Source organism: Mesoplodon mirus (genome assembly GCF_964341445.2).
Source record: "Mesoplodon mirus genome assembly, chromosome: 8".
Lineage (NCBI taxonomy): Eukaryota > Metazoa > Chordata > Mammalia > Artiodactyla > Ziphiidae > Mesoplodon > Mesoplodon mirus.
The window spans coordinates 96,634,905-96,662,509 of record NC_138984.1 but is presented as its reverse complement, the minus strand read 5'-3'; the positions used below and the strand labels follow the sequence as shown (position 1 = coordinate 96,662,509).

Below are 27,605 nucleotides of genomic sequence, written 5' to 3'. Positions count from 1 at the left end.
CAGTAAATAAGTGGAATAAACACAGCATCATTATGAGCTTTAGGGAAGCAAATCTACGAAGTTAATTTTTCCTTCTTGAATAATAAAGATTGGACAAGAGTGAAAAAACCAAAACCATGAAGGAAAAAAGGCACGTGTAAATAAAGGATATGCATCAAAACAAAGTCCAGAAGTCAAAAACAGATATTAGAAAGATGCTTCAAAAATCAATAACCATCACAGGGAAAACATTATGAAAGCAATTCAGAAAATAAATGAACACATATATTTAAAATATAGAAATATTTGGGATACTCTACAATGCCCAGTTAATTGCTATAAATATTTTTTCCCCTCAGGTATATGTGGATACTATAGAAATCAATAGGATTTGTTTACTTTGTTATAAAAATTTTTCTCATATGTGAAAAATTAAAACCAATTCTTCAACCTTTAGAAAATGAATCTCTTCACTATAATACAGCATGAAAATAGGGTATCTGTTTATTTTCCCACATTTTGAGTATGTTTTTTAAATGAAATACATTGTCAGATAATCAATTTCAGAGATTTTTTTTTTAGGAGAACAGGTGACTGAAAACCAAATTCTCTTTTCAGGCCAGCCACAAAACTTGAATTGATAAAGTACACTTTGTATAACTTAGCATGTATGTAGATCACAGAGCAGGCTCATGTTTGAGCCAGCCAGCCTAAACATCTTTCTGTGGGTCAGCAATCTGTGGCCCATGGGCTGAATGTGGCTTGTGGCCTATTTGTGTACAGCCTTGAGGCTAAGAATGGTTTTTACATTTTTTAAAGGGTTGTAAACAATATAAAAACAGAGAATATGTGACAAAGACCCATCTATGGTCTACAAAGCCTAAAGTATTTACGATCTGGCCCTTTACAGAAAAAGTCTCCAGACCCTTCATTTATATTAATGTTGTACAGAATTCAAGCAGTGCAATTACAAGCCCAAGATAATGTTCATTTACTCCCATCCAGAACATAGTAACATTCTGAAAAGGTGGCTTCTGACATCATCTGTCAATTTCTTTTCAATTTTTTCTTCATTTTCAACATCATTAAAGTTCATCCTACAATAATAATGTAAAAGTGATTGAATTCCTTTCTCTTTCAACATCTAATGTTAAAAAGAAGTTAAAAATAATAAACTGACCTAAGTTTTACCTTTTCAAAAATAATTACTCAATATTCTTATTTGATAGATCAGATGAAGTATACCTCGCCTGTTTTAACAATGGAAAAAGGGTATCTCACAAGTCTCACCTGCCCATGGCAGATAATACCAATTATAGCTTACCACACTTTCAAAGTCATACTTTGATGTGCTCTATAACTTAATTTCAGTTAGCATATTCTACTTTATGACTAATGTTTTCGATTTCAAATGTTTCACTTGAGATATGTCACAATTTTAAAAATGAAACATCTTGAGAAAATGAACATAGCCAAAATATCAGAAAAACATTTTTGTTCACTGAAACAAAAAAAAATAAAGTTTCATAACTATCTCTTTTCTATCTTTTAGATTTGGATAAAACATAATTCTTGAGGTAGGTTTTAAAGCTTCCTATACCAGGGTCTGTAGTTCTAATATGGATCTATAAAGCTAGACATCTCTAGCCCTCTTCAGAGGCTGTGCTGTTCTTTCGTCTTTTCACCTTATAGGGAAAGAATCCAAGAAACCTCATGTGTGACTGTATTAAATTCCATTCAGAAAGCACTCTAGCATTCGTAAACTCTTTGGTCTGCTTCTAAATATGTCCTAGAATGATACTGATTTAAAAAAGGAAAACATGAATAGCCCTCTTAAGAATAGCAGGAAAGAGGCTGCAATGCTTCTTGATAGATTAATAATTCAAGGGTGGGGGGCAAAATGAATACAGGTTTTAATACATCCTGACTATACCAAGAACAAAACAAAACTTGCTCTCCAAAGTGTTATGAGGCTCAAATCAATGCTTTTACATTTGAACAAATTTTAATAACTTATGACCATAGTCACTATTTTTCTGTTAAATGGTTTTACTTGTCCCAATTTCTAAGCATTTAAGTGTCCAGAGGCTAAATTTGTTATATTTCCCAAAGAAGAAATTTCTAACTACCTTACTAATTTTTGAAGCTTCATTTTACTATTTATTGATACATATACTATACAGTAAGAATAAATTTAAATACTGTTTGCCAAAGTCAGCTCTAGATTTAGTCCTTACCTTATTTCTCTTTCCATGATTTTGGAGGTTTTGCAATTTTTCATATATTAAGGTAATAATCTCTTTTGCATCTCTGGAATCTATTTCCTCTCCCCAGGTATTTCTCTAAAATTGAAAACATTCTTCTTATAACCTTTTAAGTATCTAATCAAAACATGACATTTCCATCTAAGAAACTTGATTAAATATTCCTTAAAGTTCCAAGTGTTTAAACTTCAATTTCTTCAAGGAAATGCTGCTGCAAAAGCAGTTAACCAATAATTTACCTGAAATAAATACTAACAATACTTTTACGGAAACATGTAAATTAATACCTTGATTAAAATGCACTGCTAACTCCAAATGCCTCAAAACATCTAAATTGTTTAAGAGGTCCCCAGAGGACTCAAAACATTCTAATCTAAAGTCATTGGCATAGACAAAACCTTGACCACCTACAACAGTGCAAAGCAATGTATATTTCCTGGTTCTCATCTGCCCACAGCAGGAAGGTGGCTAAAAAGCAGGGGAGAAGACAGGTCAGTACATCCAGGCCCACTTATTTTGGATCTGGAGCCACCTGTTTCCTTCTTCCTGGTGGGAACTCCAAAGTGTATGCTAGGATTTTGTTTCTGTGTACAGCTGCTCACCTGGTTTGAATTTCTCACTTCAATCACCATTCTGCTTTGGCCTTGTCTGCTGGACTTCTGGATTCTACCCCTGCCTTTCCATTTGGACAGGGATATTCGGGGTCGTAATCTTATCCTCTGAACACATGGGAATATCATGTTTTCAAATAGCTCCGTGTATGGCCTGGTTAATTCTGTGACTGCTCATTATACTGATACTTCCCTAACATCATTCTACCTGAATAAGATGCCTATTTATGTCACCTAATTCTCAGGTGTTCTGAGAATCGGGAAGCTAGTGATTCCAAAGGAATTAATATTCAGGCTCTGGTATAAAGCTCCTTTGCTATCACTGAGTTCTGCTTACCCCAGACTGTTCTTAAGATAGAGATAGCTTCCTCACAAACCAAAATCCTTCACTGAAAAATCTAGACATCTGACAAATCTACATTTCTGAAATTCATCATCTAATTTCTTTAGCTCTATTTCAAAATGTATTATAATCACAAGTAAATAACACAAGATCTTAATCTGATATTCTTAAAAAGTATTAAAACATTTGAAATTATTCATTTCAATGTTTTATGAGAAAACATGAATGCATGGCAGATATTTATTTTTATCACAGTTCTATTGTCAAAAATGTCTTATTCTTTTACTTGGGAAGACAGCAAAGGTCATGAGTCCTTTCAGTTAGCAATTATACTGGCTGAAAGATATACGCTTTTGTATCAATGACCATAGAGACCCACTGGTAAATCCCAAGTTTTCTTGTTTAAAAAAAAAAAAAAAAAGCACATTGTCAGTGGCCCAAAAAAGAAATTATGAATGAACCATGGAACCCTAACTTTTATTTTATAGTCTAAACCGTTAATAAGTATTCTTCAAGATAAATGCTCAGGTACTAAGGCTATTTCAGAAGTATTATGACAGTATTCTCTTAATTTTCTCTTTCTTTCCTAGAAAAACTAATTATAAAGATAATATATGTTAATTCTATAAAAGTAGAAAATACAAAACTTCACAGAAAATAATTACCTTGAATTCTACCACCCATAGAAAACTACTATTAATATTTTGGTGTGTCTACTTAGTAGTTCCCTATTCAGGAGTATAAAAATTTTAAGGCAATGGAGATCATATCAACTGTGAGGCAGAAAAATCTTTTAAAATCACTTGGTGTGTATGTGAAAAGAAGCTTGTTTCAGTGACATGCAGTGAAATTAAAAATGACAAAGGGAAAGAAACTAGAAAAAGCGTTACCTGCTAAAGGAAAGGCACACAGAAGAAGGCATGTACATACCTTTGCCCTTTCATAAGGATAAAATTTAACAGTTGGATAGGCTCTGATACCAGCTTTCTGGCAGGTTTGAGCATAAGCTTGACAGTCTACTTTTCCAGCTTTCACTTTTCCTTTAATCATCTGAAAACAGAAAAATATGCTTTGCTATTCTCTTTGGCATATACTATTCTGGCAACCACAAAGCAATATGATACTAAAAATTTTTAATATATATAAATCTAAGGATTTGTTACTTAAAAAAAAAGTAGTTTTAATCATTTCCATTCAAACAAGATTGCTTCCAAATTCTTACTAGCTCTGAACTCTTATTTACCTAGCACAGCCTCGCCAATAGCAAATAAACTCTCCTTTGCCTTATCAAGAAAATTGAGCAGCTTTATCCTGAACTACTTCTTTGCCTTCCTCCCGTTACCCACAATGTGTCTGTCACACCACAAACATCTCAGATTCTGTCCTCCACCTCCCTCAGATCTCTGGTCTCATCTGCTGAGGCAGCACTCTTCCTCTTGTGGAAGGCTGACTATGTCTACATTCTCTGGTCCCTCTCTCTCAGAGCTCTTTCTCACTCTTCAGTGTACACACATATGACCAAAAAAGAATTCCTTCCTTCATTGCACTGGTTCCTCTAGCTGCCACCCTGCTTCTTTCTTTCTCTTTTTGAGCAGTTTATTCTTTGACCACTTCCTCATCATCTACTTATTGTCAACACATTTTAGCTAGCTTCTGTTCTTACTGCTCCCTCCACTGAAACCACGAGAAGTTCACCAATGACTTCTATTTGGCCAAACCGAATGGACAGTTTTCAGTCTTCTTAATGGGTATCTGTCACTACTGACCTTTTCTTCCTCTTCTCTTTCTCGGCTTATCACGATTCTCTTGGCTACTCTACTCCTCCGGCTATTCTTCCTCGTTTCTAGCATGGGGACCTCCTCCTACACCCGCCCCTCAAATTCAAATGTCCAATCACAGATCCATCTCTCATCAACAATATTTTTTCACTGTGAAAAATCTCCCAGGGAGATTTTATATACCTATATGCTGCTGAACCCTATTATTCCCCTTGATTTCAGTCAACTATGTACTGGCCTGTTTCACTTAAATAAGCACCTTAAACATAACATTTCTAAAATGAATCCTTTTGCCTTAACCCACTACTCCTTCTGTCCAACTATTCACTCAGTTCAGGCCAGAAACTAGGGCCATCCTAGACTCCTTTTTCTACTATACTTATCACAAACAAATACTAAATCCTAGTCATTCTTATATCTATCTTACACTTGTTCCATTCTTTCTATCACCACAGCCATAATCCTGGTTCAGGTTATCACCTCTCACTTCAGGACAATTAAAATATCTTTGCTACCTCTCATTTTGTCCCCAAGGCTGGGGTACTCAACAGGTGGACTAACTTGTGCTAGGGCACCAGCAAAAATGCATGCACAAGCAGGTATGCATGCACGTACACACACACACACACACACACACACACACACTCGTAGTGAAGGTCAGAAAAATCTAGTTGACTTGTACTTTAGGTTACAGAAGGACACCATATTGTTTTTGGTGCTCTGATCTTTCTCTGATCTTGATGGCCCATGTTCAGTCCATTCAATGTGATCCTTCTAAAATATAAAATGGATCCTGACCTATCCGACAGTTCTCTTCCAATGCTTATACAGAATACATTCTGAACAGTATGAAAACAGTGAGGAAGAGTGTACAGTGTGAATACTGTAGGCAAGCAGACCAAACCATCTCCTTCTTGCCTATTTAAGAGCCTCCGTTTTTGCCACTCCCCTTCTGTGTTTATCTTCTGGTAATCCTGGACCAACAGTGGAGAAGCCTTAACATGCTCCACTGTCTTGTGTCCCTGTATCTTTGCAATTCTGTCTTCTCTGTTTAGAGTACTCTCTAGCCAACCCTTTCAAAGTGCCACGCTCCTAGTCATGTTGTAATTCTCATCTCAAATACTAGCTTTTCTGTGGAGCCTTTTGTCTCCTCCTGGCATGACTCTGACCTTCTCCTCCCCATAATTGTTTCACTCTAATTTCACTATAGTAATGATCCTATTGATTTATATATATGAATTTGCATTTTATCTTCCCACTAGATTAAAATCTTGTTAAAGACATGGAATTTTTGTCTTTCCATTTTTTTAGCCCTAATATTTGGCATAATGCTACTTGGTGCTTAGGATCTGCTGAATGACCTTTTTAATAATTTTCTGCTATATGCAAGATATTGATGCATTACAAAATATATAACTAAGTTTTTAAGGGATAAGGGAATAAAACATTTTTGTTAGACTTACTGGAGAAAAAGGAAGCATAAGAGGAAAAGAAGATATAAGTAGAAAAAAAAGAATAACCTCTTATTTCAAAGACCAGTCAATAACTAAAACAATGTTTTACGGCTCCATAGGGCTTCTGAAATCCTTTTGCTAAAAAATTCCCCCGGCTTGGGATGTTCAGCTTTTGTTTTAGACTGGTGGAACTGGTACTGACTTTCTCATTCTAATGAATATTTCATAGCCAAAGGCAAAGTTCCTTGAGTATAGAGGTGAGGAAGCGATCAGTCTGGATGAGGCCACTGACAGGACTGTTATGACAGAAACACCAAAACAGACTGCATTTAGTTTAATTTTTTTTTTTTTTTTTTTGCGGTAGGCGGGCCTCTCACTGCTGTGGCCTCTCCCCCTGCGGAGCACAGGCTCCGGACGCGCAGGCCCAGCCGCTCCGCGGCATGTGGGATCCTCCCAGACCGGGGCACGAACCCGTGTCCCCTGCATCGGCAGGCGGACTCTCAACCACTGCGCCACCAGGGAAGCCCCCATTTAGTTTAATTTTATAAGCGTTTACTGAGTTAAGACACGGGGGATATACAGATAGATAAGACATGTATCTTGCCCTCACAAAGCTCATAGTTTTATAGAGGAGAAAGATATCTTAATATATAGTTAACATGCATTGTATAAGCACACTGATGGAGTACCTGATATCCAGGTGACACTGCTTAAGGGGGAAGGTTAGAGAATACATAATGCCATTGGAGCTGGGTTTTGTATGACAGGGAGAAAAAAAATCCAGATGACCAAGGTAAGGAAAAGGCATTTTAGAGAGGAAACAGCATGTACATAAGGGTACTTGTTCAGAGAACCTGGAGTACTTTGTTGTGCCTGGAGTGTAAGGTGTGAGGTCAGGGAGAGAGATAAAGCTGAAGAGGTCACATCAGAGATTTGTAGTCAAGGATGCAGGTCAAGTAATGTGGTTAACAGGAAGCCAGAGAAGGCGATATTTCAGAAAGATCATCAGGGTGGAACTGAAGAAGGTAGACTGGCAATATGAGACTTGTTAAGAGGCACATATGACTGAGTCTAGATGAGAGATGATGAAGGCTTGAACAAAAGGCTAGCAGAGGAGATGATAGGAGATGACAGATTTGAAAGGCATTTAGGAGATAGAACTGATAGGATCTAGTGACTGCCTGGATGGCAGCAGAGTAATGGTGATGGGAAGAAAATAAGGAACAAGCAGAAGAAGTGAGGTTTCTGGCTATTTTGGTTAAGACAATGTCAACCAAGATAAGGATGTTAGCTAAAAGCTTTAATAAAGAAGGAAGAAATCTACTGCAAAGATTATAATCACAGAAATGGAACAGAATTTTTTAAATTCAAGGAAACTTTTAAGAAATAAAATTATATTTACTATGTCTTATCTAATTATTAAAACATGCCAGTGACCACAACTTATTTAAGTAGATAGACACGACTTACCCTAGCCAAGAGTTCAAACTCTGGAGCAAAGTTTTGGCAAGGTCCACACCAAGGAGCATAGAAATCAACCACCCAATGGTTTTTCCCTTGTAAAACTTTTTCATTGAAAGTCTGAGGTGTTAGATCTATAGATGCTTGAGGTAAAAATCTGTGACAAGGGATGAAAATTATTTTTCATTATATAAAACCAAAGCAAACATCTAAAATAGAATATTGTAAATCTTTCTAAGTTAAATGACTTCAAAGAATGACAATGTAATAATGTAATAAAGCACAACCTTATCTTGGTAAATTATAATTCTTTATTAAGTACTTTAAAATGCTAGAACCTTAAACAACTCAGTAAATTTAGCTACAGACATGAGAGGAAGGTAAATAGCATTGAATATAATTTATACAATGACACATATTTTAATTACTCACCCGAGACCCCAGATTCTTAGGGAATAAGCATCCCTATTCCAACCATTGTAACTACTGAAAGAAGAAAAAATACCTAAGTTGTAGACAGTTATTTTCCATTATTGGACATGTTCAGAAAACAGTCTCTTTGTAGCGATTTAAAAGATAAGTTTAGTTGACTGACTTCATCTAGCATCTCTTTTCTCAGATATACCTAGCTGCAAACACTGCTTACATGGCTTTCCAAATATATTTTTCTCTAGTCTCGATGTAGCTTTTTGTACTCTGGACAGACCTGAATGTTTAACTGCCTGCTGGACATCTCCTATAGATCTGTGGTAATGGCAAAACTCAAAATCTCCAAGGCTTTACTTTCTGAACCTTTATTCCAGTTATAACTGTCTATCAAATTCCTACCCACTTTTTAAGACCCATGAGGACTAGTGGAAATAAGGTGAGCAAAAACCCTCTGGTAGAATACCTGAAACCAAATAGGGGCTTAATAAATGTTCTTCCTCTCCTCATTTTCTTTACAAGATTGTCAGCTTCATGATCAGTGGGACTATTCAATTCACTTTTCATCTTGTAAATTTCTCATTAGCACACTATCTTAAACATGGTGGGCTCCCAAAAACACTGGCGGTTTAACTTTTATTTAGTTAGGATAACTTTTAAATTTTAACTGTATAAAATAAATAATTCTATAAACATTTCAAATTTTAGAGAACACTTACTGATATTGATAAGCTTTATTTGATTTTGGGGGAAAAAATCTTATCTCAGGGTATCTCCGAACATTTTCTTGGGAACAAAAAGAATGATATTGTTGGCAGTCTATACTGCCCACATTGATCAGTCCAGTTAATGTCTATAAAAGAAAAAAAAGAGATCAGAATAATTAGAATAAAATTACCATAACTATTTTATATATGTTTACAATAGAGAAATAGTCACTGTGAGATGATTATTCTATTATTTATCAGTGATTTTCACCAAATAAAAATGGGTAAGGGCTTAAAACATAATAGAACATTTATAGTAATACACTGGAAATCTAATTTTGTAGTCAAGAACTTATTACAATTATTGCAGATTAAATAATTGATTTTGTTCATCTATGACATGGGGAAAATTATGTGGTTATAAAATTCAAAGTGTTAGAAACCAAGAACTAATGAAGTTCTTTGCAATGGTATTTCAAAGAGTTACTTTTTCAAATGCAGCCATGGGTCACAGCATACTGAGTCACGCCCAAATTTAAAAATTTTATTGAAAAGAGCAGAAAATTATATTATTATGAATTTAAGATACTAAATAATTTTAACTCTTAAGTTTATTACTTATCTTAGAAATAAATACAAAATAGTAATTTCATTTTCCATTCTGGTATTTAAATAGTTTGTTCCTGATCCTTCATGATTTATACCGTTCTGTAGGAAATTTAAGAAAAAAATGGCCTTGATCAATGAAACATTTTTAAAGTCTCACAATATTGTGAAGAAACTGTACATTTAAGCTCTAAAAATGAAGAAGCAGAAAAAATGTTAATAGGAAATAAAGGAGATCTTTGTGTTGATGCTGGCAGAAATTTGGTCAAATATACACCAAGTGACATAGAAAAAAGGGTAATTATTCTATACTATTCACATACCAGACAGAAGCAGAGTTGAAATCTAATTGGTATATAAAAAGTGATCAGAACTTTTATTAAGTGATATTATCTAGAGGTGGGTTCACTCATCTCAGTTTCAAAATAATTGTTAAATAAACATTCTTAGTAAATGTTAAGATTTACAATAAACTATTTTACTACACCCGGGCCATTCTTTTCCATTCTGGCATTAAGACTTGACACGGATGACACCATGGAGAATAGAAATCAACCATCCAGACTTCATCATGTTTTCTTTGTTTAACTAGTTCATTGAAAGTGGTGGGTGTCAAGGAGATCACTGAAGGATTCATAAGATCCTAAAGAGAATACAGCGTTCATTGTAACAGATATAAAAAGGAGTAGTTCATATATTCTTGGCAAATTGTTGGTACATGTCATTTAGAAAGGTTCCTGTTTCTGAATAATCAAAAGATACATTAGGATATATAAAGAAAATCTATAGTGAATTATTTATAAAGTAAGAAATGATCCTTAATTTATTTTTTAAGTTTGGATTTTGCCCATCAGTCTTAATAAATCAAGGTATATTTTCTTATTTCTATACATCACTAAAATCATCTTAGGTAGAGAAAAGAGGCAACTTTAATTAAGGTTAGAGGTAGATGAGGCAAGAGTTCCAAGAGCTGCCCAGATGTCTACACAGGACATATAGTTCTTTTTGGAACCAATAATTGGTTTGGAAATGACCATTTAATTATTTATGGAAAGCCTGCTGTTCTATTTTTCTGACATTCCGACTTGAGATACTGCACAACCTCAGATCAGTTGCTCCAAATGCTGTTTTAACAGAGCTTCAGTCTATCATGATTGGGTAATACTAATGAAGATGTTCGCTTCCCTGGGGGAAACAATCAAAAACAACACAAAACAAAAAACTATTACTTTGGAAGAGGAGGGAGAGATGAGCAGGACAGAAAGTAGAATGGTCACTGCATGGATAATAAGCTAGAATTGTTCATTTCTTTCTTAAGAGTTCCCCTGTAACTATTTTAGTCAATTAAGACTATTAGTGAGAAAAAAGGAGATGCTGTAGATGTAGAGCACTTCTGGGCTAATAACACAGCAGGCTCGGCATAAACTGCCTGGGCTTGAAGAAGCCCTCCATTGGCGGTTGGGGTAAGACTGTACTTAGCCACATATTTCTTGGAATTATAGCTCACTGCTATCTCATCTACATGGGACCGAAAAGAAATAATCTGTGGTAATTCTACCTGAGAAAACAGGGAAAGGGGGTGACAAGGCTTTATGTAAAAGTTATAATTTCATGTGTTAATAAATGTGTCCGTAAGTACAAAGCACTATACTAGGTAACAAACAAAACATATACTTGCTATAAACTCTGAGAATAAGTCTATAATATTTAAAAGAGTAGAAAATTTAACAAATTAATGTCAGAAAATGTTTTGGCATAAAAAGAACAAATCCTATTATTAAACATTATCAAATATTCATACAAAGTGTAAACATACATGGAAGGATTTATAGCCACAGGCTATAACTTAAAATACCTCTACAAACTCCAAGATCTGTTCAGCAGAGTGATGTCCTTCATATTCATGAATGTTGGACTGGTTGAATACCACTGTTGTTGGATAAGCCTGAATGTTATACTGTTAGGAATGAGAATACAAATTAAACAAAGATTTTATACACTTTACCCAATTGTTTCAAATTCATAACCAGCTTGCCTTTATTTAAGTAACAACAACAAGACTAAAAACTCATTGCTAAACTGTTGGTGACTGAAAAATTTTAGCCCGGCCAGATTTAGCAAAGGAAATAGATTTATTATTGTACTCCTGAGTATCTGATCCTTATTTATAGTTACTCCATTAGCCATAAAATCCACAGGCACTGAAACACTGAGAAGGGAGTATGGGTAATTATTAGCTTGGTCCTCTTCTGCTCTCCTGAACCAAGGTGGATGAGGATGTAAAGAGCAGACTAATCTCTAGCTTGAGTGTTTTTTTTTTTTTAATACCATAATAAACACTCCAGTTTGTTTAGAAGTAGAAGAAAAATCAAGGAAATAAAAATAGCAAGAACAAAGAAATAAATAATTCATGTGTACAGAACCATATTTTAGGTTAAAGAATTATGAATCATGTGCTAAAAATGAGGTCACTTTTTATTCTTTGCTCAATTCAGCTTTTATGGTAAAAAATATTATAATTTCCTCCTCAGAATTAGTATGAACACTAATCCAGAAAGCACTTCTCTAAAGTTTTTCTTATTTATTTTTTTTTAAATATAAAGAGATCCCTATCTGTGGATTTGCTGTGGCTGAACTTTGCATCCTCAAAGTTGAAAAGCACTCATTAGCAAATTGGAATCTCTGACTAGGATTCAAAAATAATTTTAGAAAAAAACAATGGAAACATTTATCAAACTTTCGTAAATGAGCACAAATAACCCATTAAATGAACAAAACAATAATTTTATCTAACATTTGACAAGTCCTTATTATGTGCTGAGCACCTTTTTAGCACTGATACGTGGAGTTTCTCATCTGTTCCTCACAACAATTCTATTCAGAAGCTAAAATTACTAAGTCAACTTTATAGATGAGGAAACTGAGGTACTGAGAGGCTAAGTGACTTGGTCAAGTTAACCAATTAGTGAGTAGTGAATCCTGACCTCTATTCCAAGTGAATTTGATGCAATAGTTTTAAATCTTTAAACTTTGCTTAATTATCTATAGGATATTTAAAAGTTGAGATTAAAAGTAGAAAAACTATAGGAATTCAAATTAATTAGTTTATCACAATTTTTAATCTTTGCTTAGCACCTTTTTAAAGTCGCATACAAGGCATTCAAAACCAAAGAAAGGCCTTATTTATTTCATTTTTTAAACTTATTTTAATGAAATTTCAAACATAATGAAAAGAGAGAATAATCTAACAAACACTCATGTATACCTCTGCTACATTTAAGGATGATTAACTTTTCTGCCATTCTGGCAGACTGCTGAAAGTTCTTTCTTGATCCCATTTCCTTTCCTCCCTGACACCAACAAAGAGCATGTATCCAATTCATTGATGTTTTACCCTTTGGCTACATGCATATGTATCCCTAAGCAGTATATTGTAATGTTTCTTATAAATAAACATTCTATAATTTCTTATAAATAAACTTTCTATAATTTCATCATACTCTATACTATTCTGCAACCTGCTTTTTTCATTATATTCTTGAGATTCACCCATGCTGGTAAAGACAGATCTAGTTTTAAGTCCTCTATGGTTATTCCACTCTGTGACTGGATAATTTATTCATGTACTTGCTATTGTCAGCTAAATTAAAAAAAAATTGATGGATGGGGAAGGTGTATGACTATTGCTATAATTTGTGCTTTCTTGATGCCTAGTGAAGTCGAACATTTTCCATATTTATTGAATTTCCTCCTTTACAAAATGTCTGTACACTTTCTCATTTTTCTTCTATTAAAAAAATTGATTTGTAGTCTTTAAATATTCTGGACAGTAAGGTTTTGTCAGTTATATGTGCTGCATATATTTCCTGTCTGTTGTTTGCTTTGACTTTATAATGTCTCTTTCTTTGGCAATAGTTTTAACATTTAATGTAGCCAAATTCATTCCCATTCATAATTTTTATCCTTAGTGTATGTGTGCCCTCACAGGCATGCATGTCTGTGTGGAATGAAATTATTCCTCACAGACGCATAAAGATTTCACCCTATATTTACTTCTATTATGTTTTTAAAACACATTTTTTTAAAAAAAATTGAGGTATAGTTGATTTACAATATTGTTTTAGTTTCAGTTGTACAGCAAAATGATTCAGTTATATATATATATATATTTCAGATTATTTTCCACTAGAGCTTATTAAAAGATATTGAATATAATTCCCTGTGCTATACAGTAAGTCTTTGTTGCTTATCTGTTTTATGTATAGTAGTGTGTATCTGTTAATCCCATACCCCTATCTGTCCCCCTTGCAAGCTCTGGTAATGGTAAGTTTCTGTGAGCCTATTTCTGTTTTGTGTATATACATTCGTATTTTTTTAGATTCCACATGTAGGTGAGTTCACATAATATTTGGCTTTCTCTGTCTGACTGACTTCACTAAGTATAATAATCTCTAGGTCCATCCATGTTGCTGAAAATGGCAATATTTCATTCTTTTTAATGGCTGAGTGATATTTCATTATTATACACACACACACACACACATATCTTCTTAAGCCGACTGTCTGTTGATGGGAACTTGGGTTGTTTCCATGTCTTGGCTATTGTAAATAGTGCTGCTGTGAACACCAGGGTGCACATATCTCCTCAAATTAGTTTTTGCTTTTTCCAGATATATATCCAGGAGTGGGATTGCTGGATCATATGGCAGCTCTATTTTTAGTTTTTTAAGGAAACTTCATACTGTTTTCCATAGTGGCTGCACCAAATTATATTCTCACCAACAGTGTACGGGGGTTTCCTTTTCTCCACACCCTCTCCAGCATTTATTATTGTTTGTAGACTTTTTGATGACAGCCATTTTGACTGGTATGAGGTGATACCTCATTACGGTTTTAATTTGCATTTCTCTAATAATTAGTGAGTTGAGCATCTTTTCATATGCCTGTTGGCCATCTATATATCTTCATCATAATAATTACCGAAAATCATCAGATATCCAGTGTTCAAGTTTCCCCAATTAGTTTGTTTGAACTGCATCCAAACAAGGCCTAGACACTGCATTTGAATGATATGTCTTGTAAGTCTTTTTCATCTCTTTTTTCCTTCTTTCAATGTATATATCCAATAAACTGGTGTTTGTCCTGTAAAGTTCTCTGCCTGCTGGGACTTGAAGATTGTATGTACCTGGTGTCACTTGACATGTTCCTCTGTCACTGGATTTCCTATACACTGATATCTGGAGGCTTGATTTGACTTAGGTTTTTTTTTTCCCCCCAAGGATATTTTATCATTTCTAGTTCTTCCTAAACTGAAGAGTATTTATTAATCTAAGAAAATATTTTGTATGTAAACAAAAGTTAAGAAGCTTGTTTAATTTCTATTAACTACACTTAAAAAGAATAAAAACTATAGACCACCAAAAGGTAATATTAAGTTAAAAAAATCTTAAATAATTGAGAAATCGAATAATCATGTATTTTATCAAGTCAACTAAATATTTTTCTGAGTTTCATAAATAAGACCCTGTCTACATTGGACCACATATTATCTATTTACATTTAGTCCAGTCATAATTTTACATCATTTTGTTGAAGTTATTTCTTTAAATAATTTGTTACTACTCTAAATGTTAGATGTACATTTGAAAGTTATTTTATTGCTTTAACGTTAGGCTGCCAAAACATTTTACAAAAACATTAATTAGAATAAATTTTTTGTACTTTGCCTTACCATGTTACAGAGTCCCTCATGAACTGTACAATCTAATGTACCAAACTTAAGCTGACCGTAAAGATGCTTTGATGCTTTTCGTAACTCTGGCAATAAAGCTCGACATGGTGGACACCACTATGAAAGAAAAAATATTCATAAGCACTGAGCCAAATGAAACAAAAAAACACACACCATTTTTACAACAAGCAAATGCTAAGTAAGACAAACCACACTTAGCTACAAATCTTACGCATTTATATTCTCAGTCCTCGGAGGGGAGGGGCAAGTATATCAGCCTTTCTTAGAAGTAATATGTGACAGTGGCCAAACTGAGTAACATTATTCTAATATTCATGGTTCAAGGTTACCCAGAAAATGTTTTTTTGCTGCGACAAGAGAAAATGACAATATTGAAATTTGACAGATAAACATAACTTACAGGGGCAAAAAAATCAACTAGCCATGGTTCTTTGTCATTGGCAGGAAAATTTTGAGGTCCCAGTGTGGTAACATGAGAATTAACACTTTCTTTGGCAAAGGCAAGTATATCATAAAGAATCTTCTTTCCTTTGAAACAGAGAAAGAGAAAAATTAAAATCTACATTCTGTCTTTTTATCCACAGAAACATTTCAAAGCTTTTGTACTTGAAATATTAAAGAGAAGATAAACTTATTAACAAATTGATTTTGTTGAGGTTTTAGTGTTCTGTATACTATACACACATAGGTTTGCTCTGCCAGGAGAAACCTTTCCTTTACTCTGTTTCTTAGAGGATCAGATAAAATGTCAAGATCTCTTTGAAAAGTTCCTTCATCTTCAGAGGCAGAATAATTTCCTTGCAGTGTTGAGTTCTTTTTGCTTACATCAACTACTGTTATAGCCTCTTAAATCTGTTTCTTCAACCTAGACTTCTCTTATGAATTCAAAACCTGTATTACCAACTGCCCAGTGGAAATATTTACTTGGATGTCATATAAACATTTTAAACAAAGTATACCCAAATTGAAGTTGAGCTATTTTCCCCTAAACTTGCTCCTTTTCTCACCTTCCCTACCTTGGCAATGGCATAATCATCCACTAGGTGCCTAAATAAGATTTCCCAGAGTTATTCTTGCCTTCTTTCTTTGCCCTTGTATCATAGCTCCATCTCTTACCATCTCCAACCCCAATTTAGGCTACTGCCTAAATTTAGTCTGACCTACTGAAATAACCAAGCTGGTCTTTCTGTTCTGCCTTCCTTAACTAATTTGTTTTCTACATTGCTACCACAGGCAAGTTACAAAATCATTCATCTGATCATGTTGTCCCCTTGCTTAAAGACCACTGCCTAAAGAATATACTCCTTGGCTTGGCAAATAATAGCTTTCTTAGGACCAGCACATAGTCCATTTTCCCATGTGCCCTCTGATTTATTCACTCGATAGTCAATATCAAGTCAAGCACCTATTATGTGTCAGGTCCTGTTTTAAATGCCATAGTGCATGCAAAATTAAAAAAGATACAGACCTTCTCCTTAAGGTGTTCACAGGCCAGCGGAAGAGAGATTTACATAAATATTTAAATAGAGTGAAAAATGACACCACATTTATCCTACTTTTTTCTCACTCTTTAGCTGCTGCTGATTGAATTGCTTCATGAATTCTATCTTTGACAGTCCCTTAAGAGTGACCCATAGGGCCCTGATTTTGTCTCTCTATGCACTTTTGACAAGCTCATACTCACCCAAGGCTTCAGTTACCATTGATATGATGATCATTTGTATCTACAGTTTTAGCCCAAACTCTTCTCCTAAGGACCAGGCCTATATTCAACTGTGAACTGGGGGTGTGTACTCCATGGCACCTCCTCCCCTAGTGTTCTCTTCCTCACGGAATGGTGCAATCAGTCACTCAGTTGCCAAATCACCAAGTCAGAAGTTTGGTTTCCTTTTCTTATTCCCCTACATCTAAACACAATCACTGGGGCTTCCCTGGTGGCGCAGTGGTTGAGAATCCGCCTCCCAATGCAGGGGACACAGGTTCGATCCCTGGTCCAGGAAGATCCCACATGCTGCGGAGCAACTAAGCCTGCACGCCACAACTACTGAGCCTGTGCTCTAGAGCCTGCAAGCCACAACTACTGAAGCCTGCATGCCCTAGAGCTGGTGCTCCACAACAAGAGAAGCCACTGTAATGAGAAGCCCACGCACTGCAATGAAGAGTAGTCCCCGCTCACCGCAACTAGAGAAAGCCTGCACACAGCAACAAAGACCCAATGCAGCCAAAAAAAAAGAAAAAACACACACACACACACAAAACCAAAAACCCCCCAAAAACCCCCCCACAATCATCAATTTATACTGATTTTGTATTCTTGGTATTTAAAAACTCTGTCCACTTCTTTTCATCCACATTACCACTATTTAGATAAGGTAGCCATCTCCTCTTACATAAATGACTACATCAGACTTCCACCTGCTCTCCCGTCGTCCAATTTTTGTTTCTATCCATTCTAGGCAGCCAGTCGCCTTTCTAAAATGTAGAACTAGTTAAATCATATCTCTGCTTAAATCCATGAATCCCTCTGCTTTGCCTCCAGGATAGAGTCCAAATTACTTTACCTGACAGAGGAAACACATAATTTGGACCCCTGGTGCCCTCTCAAGCCTCAAGTCTCATTCCTTTCCACACTCAACATTCCAGTTATCCTGAAATCCTTGCTTTCTAAGAATGAATGAGGTACCCTTTTATTTCAGAGTCCATGAATACATTTGCTGGTTCCTGGGCTTGGAATGTGTTTAACACCTCTTTATTTATATAACCATTGCTTCTGCTTTAGATCTCAATGAAGAGCTTGCTTTCTCTAACCTCAGAAAATTATTCCATCAATATGTTCTGCCTAAGTGCAACCCATACTTATCTCTTTTGGTAGTCAGTCTCCAAGATAGCCCCCAATGATCCCTACACCTCAGGTACTCATACCATTGCTGTACCAGGGTTGGTGTATGTGACCAATAAGATATGGTGGATGTGACAGTTTATATTATATGAGATCAGATTATCATTGCTTGTGTGTGTGTGTGTGTGTCTCTGATAATTCATTCTGAGAGAAGTGAGTAGCCATACAGAGAGGACCACCTGGTAAGGAACTGAGGCCTCCTGACTATGCCATGAGCCAGCTTGGAACCAAATCTGCCAGCCTCAGTCTAACCTTCAGATGGCTGTAGTCCTTACCCACCCTGACTGCAACCTCATGAGAAAACCTGAGCCAGAACCACTCAGCTAAGCTGTTCTCAGATTCCTGAACATCAGAAACTGTGTTAGTTAATAAATGTTTGTTGTTTTAAGCTGCTAAGTTTTGGGGTAATGTATTACTCAGAAATAGATAATACTCCTCACTTCAGACATTTTAAAAGTTGCCCATCTACTTGTCTGTTTTCTCTACTAGTTCATAATGTTCATAATAAACACCTATTTAAATCCAATACTCGATACCTATTTAAATCCAAAGAAATAATACAAGTTATGCTATAAAGTTAGTGACAACATACAAAAGGAAGTACTTGGGTATTCATGGGAGAAAATGCTTTATGCAAAGTTTTGAAGGGTGACTTGGAGTTTGCTAAATATTTTGAGGGGCAGGGAGAAATGATTACAATGCAGGAGCAAGAAAAAAATCTTGTGTAAACGCATAGGAGTGAAAGAACATATTTTCAGTGATCTACAAGTAGCACAGCTAAGATTATTTGGAGGGGCAGAGGTGGGAGATGAGGCTGGAAAAACAGGCAGAGGCAGAGAGTGAATGTACCCTATTAATTTAACAACTATTTACTGAGCTACTATGCACCAGCATCCTAGGTGCTGGAAATACAGTGGTGAGCAAGACAAGTCATTGCTCCTATGCTAAGGAATCTGAAGTTTATTCTAAAAGAGATCAGGAGATTCAAGGCAAAAAAAGTGACATGTGAATGTTCTAGGTATTCTAGGGTAATAAATCTGCAAATAAAACAAGTAATTAATTGTAAAGAGAAAATGCTATGAGGCAATTATATTGGAGAATATTAAAGAAGATGAAGGAGATGATGGACCTGAAATAAGGCAGCGAGGGGGAATCTGAGAAATATTTCATAGGTGAAAAAGAACAGAACTCCATTATTAAAACTTGGGTCATTTCCAGCATTTTCAGGAGGTGGCATAGTTTAGCGTGGCTATAAGCCTAGGCTTTGGAGTCAGACACATTTGGATACAAAATCTACCTTGACCAATTACTAGTTGTCATGGGCAAGTTACTTTCTCTTTCTGAGCCTCAGTTTTCTCCCTTGCTGGGCTGTTGTGAAGATAAAAATGGATATGCACAATATGAAAATTCTTTTAGAAAAACATCTCATTTATAAAAAATACTGAATAAACAGTAGTTACTGTTAAGTTTATCTTGTCAAGTCTTTGCTCACAAAATTCCTTCAGTCTACAGGGCCTCACTTGTTTTTCTCTTATTTGCTTTGGGAAATTGAGTATTCAAATGTCATTTTAATTCAAAGATCACTTCCTGACCTATACTATGCAAAAATCTCTTTATTTGATCTTATAATTTATACATGACTATTACAATGTTTTTCATATTTTCTTATAAATCTCCCTCCTCTCACCTACCACTAGATGATATTTTAAGCTTCTTGAGAGCAGAGTCCATGTCTTATAATTTTGCATTCTTAACACCTAAAAGAGTGCTTGTCATGTAACAGGCATAGTTGTCAATATCTGTTATTTACTGTGTTATAGTCAGGAGTTTATGTCTCTCTTTTGCTACATTTGACCTTTTTTAGGACAGGGACGATGTTGTATTCCAAACCCTAGGAATTGGAACTGTACTTTCATGATGCAGGGCTAAAGTCCCAAACAAGGTGAAATGCAGAAATATAAATTCAAGAGAGATAACACAGCAGTTAATGGAGATGTCTGGTCATCTAGTGTTTGAAAAATCCAAAACAATGTCTAGAAATTGCCCCTAATGATTGAGATGCTACATTTGGCACACTGAAATGGAAACTAGGTGTTTCTTATTTTTGTCAACAAGACAAACCCTGAAATTCCTTACTAGCCTGACAAGTCATCAGAGCTCTTGCTGAAACAGTGATCAAAATATTGGGGAGAAAAAAGGGATTTATTTTAGACAGTAAAGAAGATAAAGCAACTATATTTAATTCAAAATATCTTTCCCCACAAGAAACAAATTTACTAATAAGTGAGAGCAAAGTTATTTTTCATAATCATGTCCATATAAAACAAGGTTAAAAAGTAGAATTAAGAATTACTGTTTGAAAATCGAGAAATTTTTATCACTTTTTCCCTTCTTACCATGATGAATTTCAAATTCCTTAGTTCCTTGTCCTTTAAATACTGCTAGACATGGCTGAAAAACATAGAGATTACTACAGATGTCTGGTGCAGACGAACAGTCAAACTTGCCAACCTGAAGTATAAAGAGAAGGTTTAATCCGTTGAAAATAAAATCTTACCCATTCAGTTAAATATTCATAAGGATAATCCAAAAATGACATTGCTATAACAACAAAGCTTCTAAATAGACGTTAATGGACCATGAAAGTAAGAGACAGAAATAATTTACATTTAACACTGAAACTAAATTTAGTTATATAAAAAAAAAAATGCCTCCTAGAGATTTCAAAAACCTGAGAGGAAATTTCCAAGAAAATATTAAGTTGTTTAAGAAACCACCCTTCTAAAAATGTAGAGAATATTTATATAATCTTGGGGTGGGGGAAAGAGAGAATGTCTTAAGAGAGACCCTACAAGCAGAAATAATAAAGAAGAAGGTTCACATTTTCATACAGTATGGAAAAAAAAAATCCAGTGGGCAAATGATAAAGCAAAAAAAATATTTGTAGCATTTAAGACAAAGGATCTAATAAGAAATAAAAAGATGAACATCCTATCAGAAGAAAATGGGCCAGAGACATACATGGAAAATAAAGTAGAAAGCAAATAAATGAAAATGAGTATTATTAACAAATCGCTTTTGGCCTATCAGAACAGTGCTAATTATAAAGAATGATAATACCAGGGCTGGCACTGGTATAGAGAAATGGTCACTTACATGCTGTCAGTAAGAATATAAACTGATACAAACTTCCTGGAAGACTCTGGTAATGAGGATAAAAAACTTTGAAGAAAATATATAACCTTGGTTCAAAAAAATTCCTCATACTGCATTTTTGCAGTATATCTTTTTGACATAAAAATGGAAACAAAGTCACCAGTAAAAAAGGATTTGTCAAACAATCATGGTGTAACCATACAGTGAAATACTGCGTGGTCTTTAGGATGATGACTGATACATTTACATGTACGTACATACACACATATATATTACACTGGTATGTGGAAAAATTTATATCACTAAATGGAAAATTTTACGAAAGAGAATTTAGTGAATCTAATTTGATTAAAAAGCATACATATAAATTTACATGTATGTCTATTACAATGGCCATTACAATATGCATATATGTGCACACACATACATATGCCCACACTTAAAAAGCTTGGAAAGTTATAACAGTAAATTCTTAGTAGGTTTATTAACAGTGGAGAAAATGTGGATAATTTTTATGCATCTACTTTAATTCATTTTTGTGCTTATTTATATATGCTAATTTAAAATAATGAATATGAAATTACTTACATAAAGAAATAAGAATTTAAAAAAGGGAAAGATACCCTATTCTATAGTATGCATTCCAGAAAAACTATCATACAGATTTATCACATACCAACTACCCAAGAGAAATGAAGGTTAACCTTTTTCGGATATCATTTTAACTTTTAATAGAAAGAAGAAAACACAACAGAAGAACAAAGGCATTTAGGGGTTTCTTAACCTAGAATTTCAAATAAACATTTTTATGTTATTTAAAACATAACTTTATGTACTAAATTAAGAAGAGAGCACATAAGCAGAAGGCTAGGCAGAATACACTTTTCTTACTTGAATATGTTCATTTTTAAGTAGAGTTTTTAGTTTCTTCAACTCAGGATCATTTGAATTTTCATTTTTTCCAAAATGAAAAAATAAGAGCCACCGATGATGAGCCAAACGATCCTTAAAAGTGATTAAAGAAGAAAGTGATAAAGGAAAAGAAACATCAGAGATGGGAAATCCTAAGAGTTCTATCAATAATTTCTATTTCTTCGACTTAATTTTAACTATCCTACCCATTACTTCAAAATATTGTCTAAAATTCAGACCCAGTCATATTCTTATTTTGTAGTTTATTTGGAATAATGCTATATAAATCAATTATATAGTATTACACAAAGAAAAGAGTCACTAAATCATAAAATCTTACAGACAATGACTGTGCCAGGAAAAAGTATGATTTCAACAACACAGAGCCAAAAGGCTGGAAGGTGGGGAAGTCAGATTTCTTCAGGTTTAACAAAAAGTTTGGTAGGGATATAGACTTAGAACACTCTGGGATCAAAAAGTAGAGAAAATAATTGATTCTACTACAAACTGAATATTTCTAAAGTTGTTTCTTAATTCTCAGTGAACAATACAGATAGTTCTGTAAGCGAGAACAAAGAGCTCCAGATCGGATCCAAAGTTGCTTTGTGATCAAAATCTTGCCTTTTCTGGTGCACCTCCTGCAGCCTACCTTCAGGACTAGTTAGGTTTCCAAAACTACAGATCCACACTGAAGCTGCAACGCTAGCAACCCTGGCATTAGAGTTCAACCTAGAACCAACTGATATATATATATAAATCCTTTGAAACTGCTACTTCTTCTCCAAAATGAGTAAAAATGCTGATTTTAAAATGTTAAGTTCTGAAGTGCTACCAACATTTAATACTATTTATCATTAAAAAAAATATTACCTCTAGTGTGTTTGCCGAAAGTAGTTCAAAATCTGGAAGGTTATGCATTATTTCCAAATATATTTCTTTAGCGTCCAATGAATTAAGAAACTAGAATTAAGAGAATCATATTGTAATCTTTTTAATCAACATTCACTTATTTTAGTGTCTTAGTTTTTCAGTTTTCAGAGAAAGAACTTTTAAGGAAAAAAATCATAGAAGTTACACAGTTTTTAAGCTAATTATCCTAAATGTTGTCTTTTTCCAAAAAAAAAAAAAAAGGACAGTATATCATATTGTGGCAATTATTAAACTGGGTTGTTTCTTTAAAAAATAGTGATGTAAAATAAATTTCATTATTAGGTGTTTCATTACCTGGAATTTTCTATTAACTGTGCAGCATATTCTATGATAATCCTCAAAATAACCTGGAGTGACCTCTGGCTCACTGGGAAAAAGCTATGGTATGTTCAGTGTAATTTTAATGCTAACATGTTTTACAGAATGCCAAAGCTTTATGAATTCTTTAAAAATTGTTAAAACACAAGAATATTTGGTGATCGAAGATGCTTCATACCCCAATCAATAATTAATAGGAATTAAGATAAGAAAAACTTATTGGAAAACTGGAATGGACTTTATTATAGAGATTTTTAGAAATAATGTACCAAAACCAAACCACTTAGGAGTTTTACAGAGTAAAATGTATATATATAAAATATATATTTTAAATTAACTATATTTTAGATCTAGGTCTCTTATTTAAAACAAAACAACTGAAATAGACACATCTCGATTCTAACAAACCTTCTTTATTTCTGTCCATATTTTATCCTCAGCATATTTTTCTCATAGAACTCTCTTTGCTCTTCTAATTCTCATGGAAGCAGCTGCTATTACAAACAGTGCAGCAATAATTACATCAAGAAAATGTATACAGGGGTTGATGAAACAGTTTATTGTATATCTTTAATTATAATAAACTATTTGTTTGAAATTCATATATTACTTGAAAGATCTAAAACTCCATTAAAAACTTGTAGGAACTACCACTGTATTCACAGTTTAATTGTGTTCGACATGAGAATATCAATAGAAACAATGTCTATAACATAAGTACAGAAAACTCAGATTTTCAGCTTAAAAAAAATCTATAGCATATTCTCAAAAATCTATGAAATAACTTATTACCAAAGGGCTTAAAAGGCCAAAACAGAAGACTTTCATGTCTCAGTACTATAAGCTCACTCACTTTAGTCACATTCATGAAGATTTTACTAAAAATACTCCCAGAGCAGCTTATATAAATATGTAAGTTACAAATCCAGTAGAACCTCCTTATAAACCTGTTTGTTTTAGAGTAAAATTTGGCAGTTACATCTAGAAGGGTACTGTGCAGCCTCTGAATTTCACCTGCCAGACATATTTAGCTGGCATAGTGTTTTACATTTTTTAAAACTTGAATGCTTTTAGGAGGGACAGGGACTTCTAATTCGTCACTCTGTGTTGTCACATTTCTAATACCACTGATTTATGTTTCCTAAGATCATGTCTGAGCTTGCTGTTTTATACCAAAAAGCCCACAGACCTCACTGAAATATGAGACTGTAGTACTGAAGGCAAAAGCCTATATTAAGTGTTGGCCAGGGTACAGGCAATCCTCACGAGCTAATGGCACAGTGTAAATAAACCCAAGTTTTCTGGGCATTCTGGCAATACGAACTGAATTTAAAATTGCTGCAGCCATCTCATTCTGAACAGGTAACAGAAGAAGCACACAAAGGTGAACAAGATAGTTCATTACAACACTGCTTACAGTCATGAAGAAGTAGAAACAAATACCAAGAGAGGACTGATTAAACTCAGTATGTTACATTTAGTCAATGGATTACCATTCAGGAATTGTTGATGTATTTTTGATTGGTGTATATATTTATAGGAATTATTGTATATACTACTATTCAGGGACACACACACACAATATAAGGCACATAAGTAGGCACTATATATAGTACTTATGTGCCAGATATTCTTCTAGGCATTTGGGATATATCTATGGAAAATCCAAACTTAAAATTTACTGCAGAAGAAAAATAATGAAAGAGTAAATAAGTAAATTACAGTGTATGTTATAAGGAGATAAGTGCAATGGAGGTGGATTATGGAAAGATTTTAAAGACAGAGCCACAGATTTCCCTGATGAATATGGTATAGGTTACATGGTATGAGAAAAAGAGGGGTCAGGAATGACTCCCAAGGTCTTTGGCCTTAATGATAAAAGATGAAGTTTTCATCAACTGAGATGGGGAAAAACTGGGTACAGCAGATGTATGGGGAAATATCAGGAGTATAGTTACAGATCTAAGTTCAAGACATCAATTAATATCCCAGGGGAAATACTGCATGGGCTGGAGAATATCCACGTCTGGGCCAGAGACAAAACTGGTGAGTTGTCTGCATGAAGTCATAATTGTATGTACATATAGGTAGAGACCTGGAAGGGTATGTACCAAGATTTGATGGTGCTTGCCTATGGGTGATTTAATTTTAATGAACTTTGCATCTTTCTTTATACATTTATATACCAAATATGAATTTCTGTAATGAATATGTATAATCCTGTCAGTACCAAAAAAGGAAAAATTAAAATACAGAAAAGAAAACTAAAGGTAATCTGTCTTATATCAGTCTGTTTTTCTTTGTGGGCTCTCTAGGGACCTATCCGATATCCCAGTATTTGTCTCAGCTCCTTGACAACTATCTTGAACCTCAGTTTCCTCATTTATAAATTTAGGAATGTGAACCACACCAGGAGATTGCCAAACTGAGTTTACACCAGAATCAAACAGGGTGCTTTAAAAAAACAGATACCAGATTCCATCTAAACCTACCAATGATCTATATTTTAACATTAGAAAATATACAAATAAATGGAAACCAATAAATATCCATTTAACCTAAGAATGTACTCCATACCTTTGGGTTTTTAAAACTGTAATGGTTTATGCCAGTTTAAAAATAATCCTTATAGCTTAACTTTATAAACTGAAGTATTAAACAGAATCCCAGAAATTAAATATTCCAAATAATTAAGTGTCCTATAATCAGATGATATAAACTGGTTCACTGTTTTGCTCATTGTTTACAAAATGATGTATTTGAATATGTGTGTGTGTAAAGAAATTCAAGTGATTCATACCAAAATACCACTTTTCTCTTTGTTATTTAAAGTGGCTCCAGGAGGAAAATATGCAGTAGTACTTGTTGTAATGTCCAAACTTTTACAAAGGTTGTCCTGGGTGGCACAGTCCATCCATCCTACATTAACAAGACCATCCTAAAATGGAAAGAAACAAAAAATCGTGTTGTAAGTGGAAGAAAAAGTTAAAAGGATTTATATTTAGCAAAAACAACTTTTCTACTATTACACTTTTAAAAAGAACACTCAAAAAATGATGCAGATTGGAATAACATGATTAATAAATTTAATCTAACATCCGATGAATGGATAAAGAAGATGTGGCACATATATACAATGGAATATTACTCAGCCATAAAAAGAAACGAAACTGGGCTATTTGTAATGAGGTGGATAGACCTAGAGTCTGTTATACAGAGTGAAGTAAGTCAGAAAGAGAAAGACAAATACCATATGCTAACACATATATATGGAATTTAAGAAAAAAAATGTCATGAAGAACCTAGGGGTAAAACAGGAATAAAGACACAGACCTACTTGAGGGCCTCCCTGGTGGCGCAGTGGTTGAGAGTCCGCCTGCCGATGCAGGGGATGCGGGTTCGTGCCCCGGTCTGGGAGGATCCCATATGCCGCGGAGCGGCTGGGCCCGTGAGCTATGGCCGCGGAGCCTGCGCGTCCGGAGCCTGTGCTCCGCAACGGGGGAGGCCACAACAGTGAGAGGCCCGCATACCGCAAAAAAAAAAAAAAAAAAAAAAAAAAAGACACAGACCTACTTGAGAATGGACTTGAGGATATGGGGAAGGGGAAGGGTAAGCTGTGACAAAGCGAGAGGCATGGACATATATACACTACCAAACGTAAGGTAGATAGGTAGTGGGAAGCAGCCGCATAGCACAGGGAGATCAGCTCAGTGCTTTGTGACCGACTGGAGGGGTGGGATAGGGAGGGTGGGAGGGAGGGAGACGCAAAAGGGAAGGGATACAGGAACAGATGTATGTATTCACTTTGTTATAAAGCAGAAACTAATTTAAAAAAAAATTACACCTTACATAGGAAACATTTTCAAGCATACACAGAACATTAACAATCTTTGTAAGTGGCAAACTCCCAACCCATAAGGCAGCTTCAATAGTGTTAAAGTATCAACAACACACAGACTGCACTCCCTGACCATAATATGATGAGAGCTAAATAAGTAAAATAACAAAA

The 27,605-nt window shown here is 34.7% G+C and overlaps 1 protein-coding gene across 1 annotated transcript in view; it reads right to left on the bottom strand.

Moving 5' to 3' along the window:
* Window positions 1–242: 242 nt before the first annotated feature.
* DNAJC10 (DnaJ heat shock protein family (Hsp40) member C10) overlaps window positions 243–27,605 on the bottom strand; it is a 58,864-nt gene continuing 31,501 nt past the window's right edge. The window contains exons 11-24 of the mRNA XM_082631101.1: window positions 26,397–26,534; window positions 23,219–23,308; window positions 22,328–22,441; window positions 20,677–20,791; window positions 15,782–15,909; window positions 15,361–15,477; window positions 11,485–11,586; window positions 10,117–10,272; window positions 9,036–9,169; window positions 8,323–8,376; window positions 7,900–8,047; window positions 4,128–4,247; window positions 2,217–2,321; window positions 243–1,076 (exon numbers count right to left, since the gene is read on the bottom strand). Of these exons, the coding sequence (XP_082487227.1) occupies window positions 1,065–1,076; window positions 2,217–2,321; window positions 4,128–4,247; window positions 7,900–8,047; window positions 8,323–8,376; window positions 9,036–9,169; window positions 10,117–10,272; window positions 11,485–11,586; window positions 15,361–15,477; window positions 15,782–15,909; window positions 20,677–20,791; window positions 22,328–22,441; window positions 23,219–23,308; window positions 26,397–26,534 (1,533 nt within the window). The 3' untranslated portion in view covers window positions 243–1,064. The remainder of the gene's footprint in view (window positions 1,077–2,216; window positions 2,322–4,127; window positions 4,248–7,899; window positions 8,048–8,322; window positions 8,377–9,035; window positions 9,170–10,116; window positions 10,273–11,484; window positions 11,587–15,360; window positions 15,478–15,781; window positions 15,910–20,676; window positions 20,792–22,327; window positions 22,442–23,218; window positions 23,309–26,396; window positions 26,535–27,605) is intronic.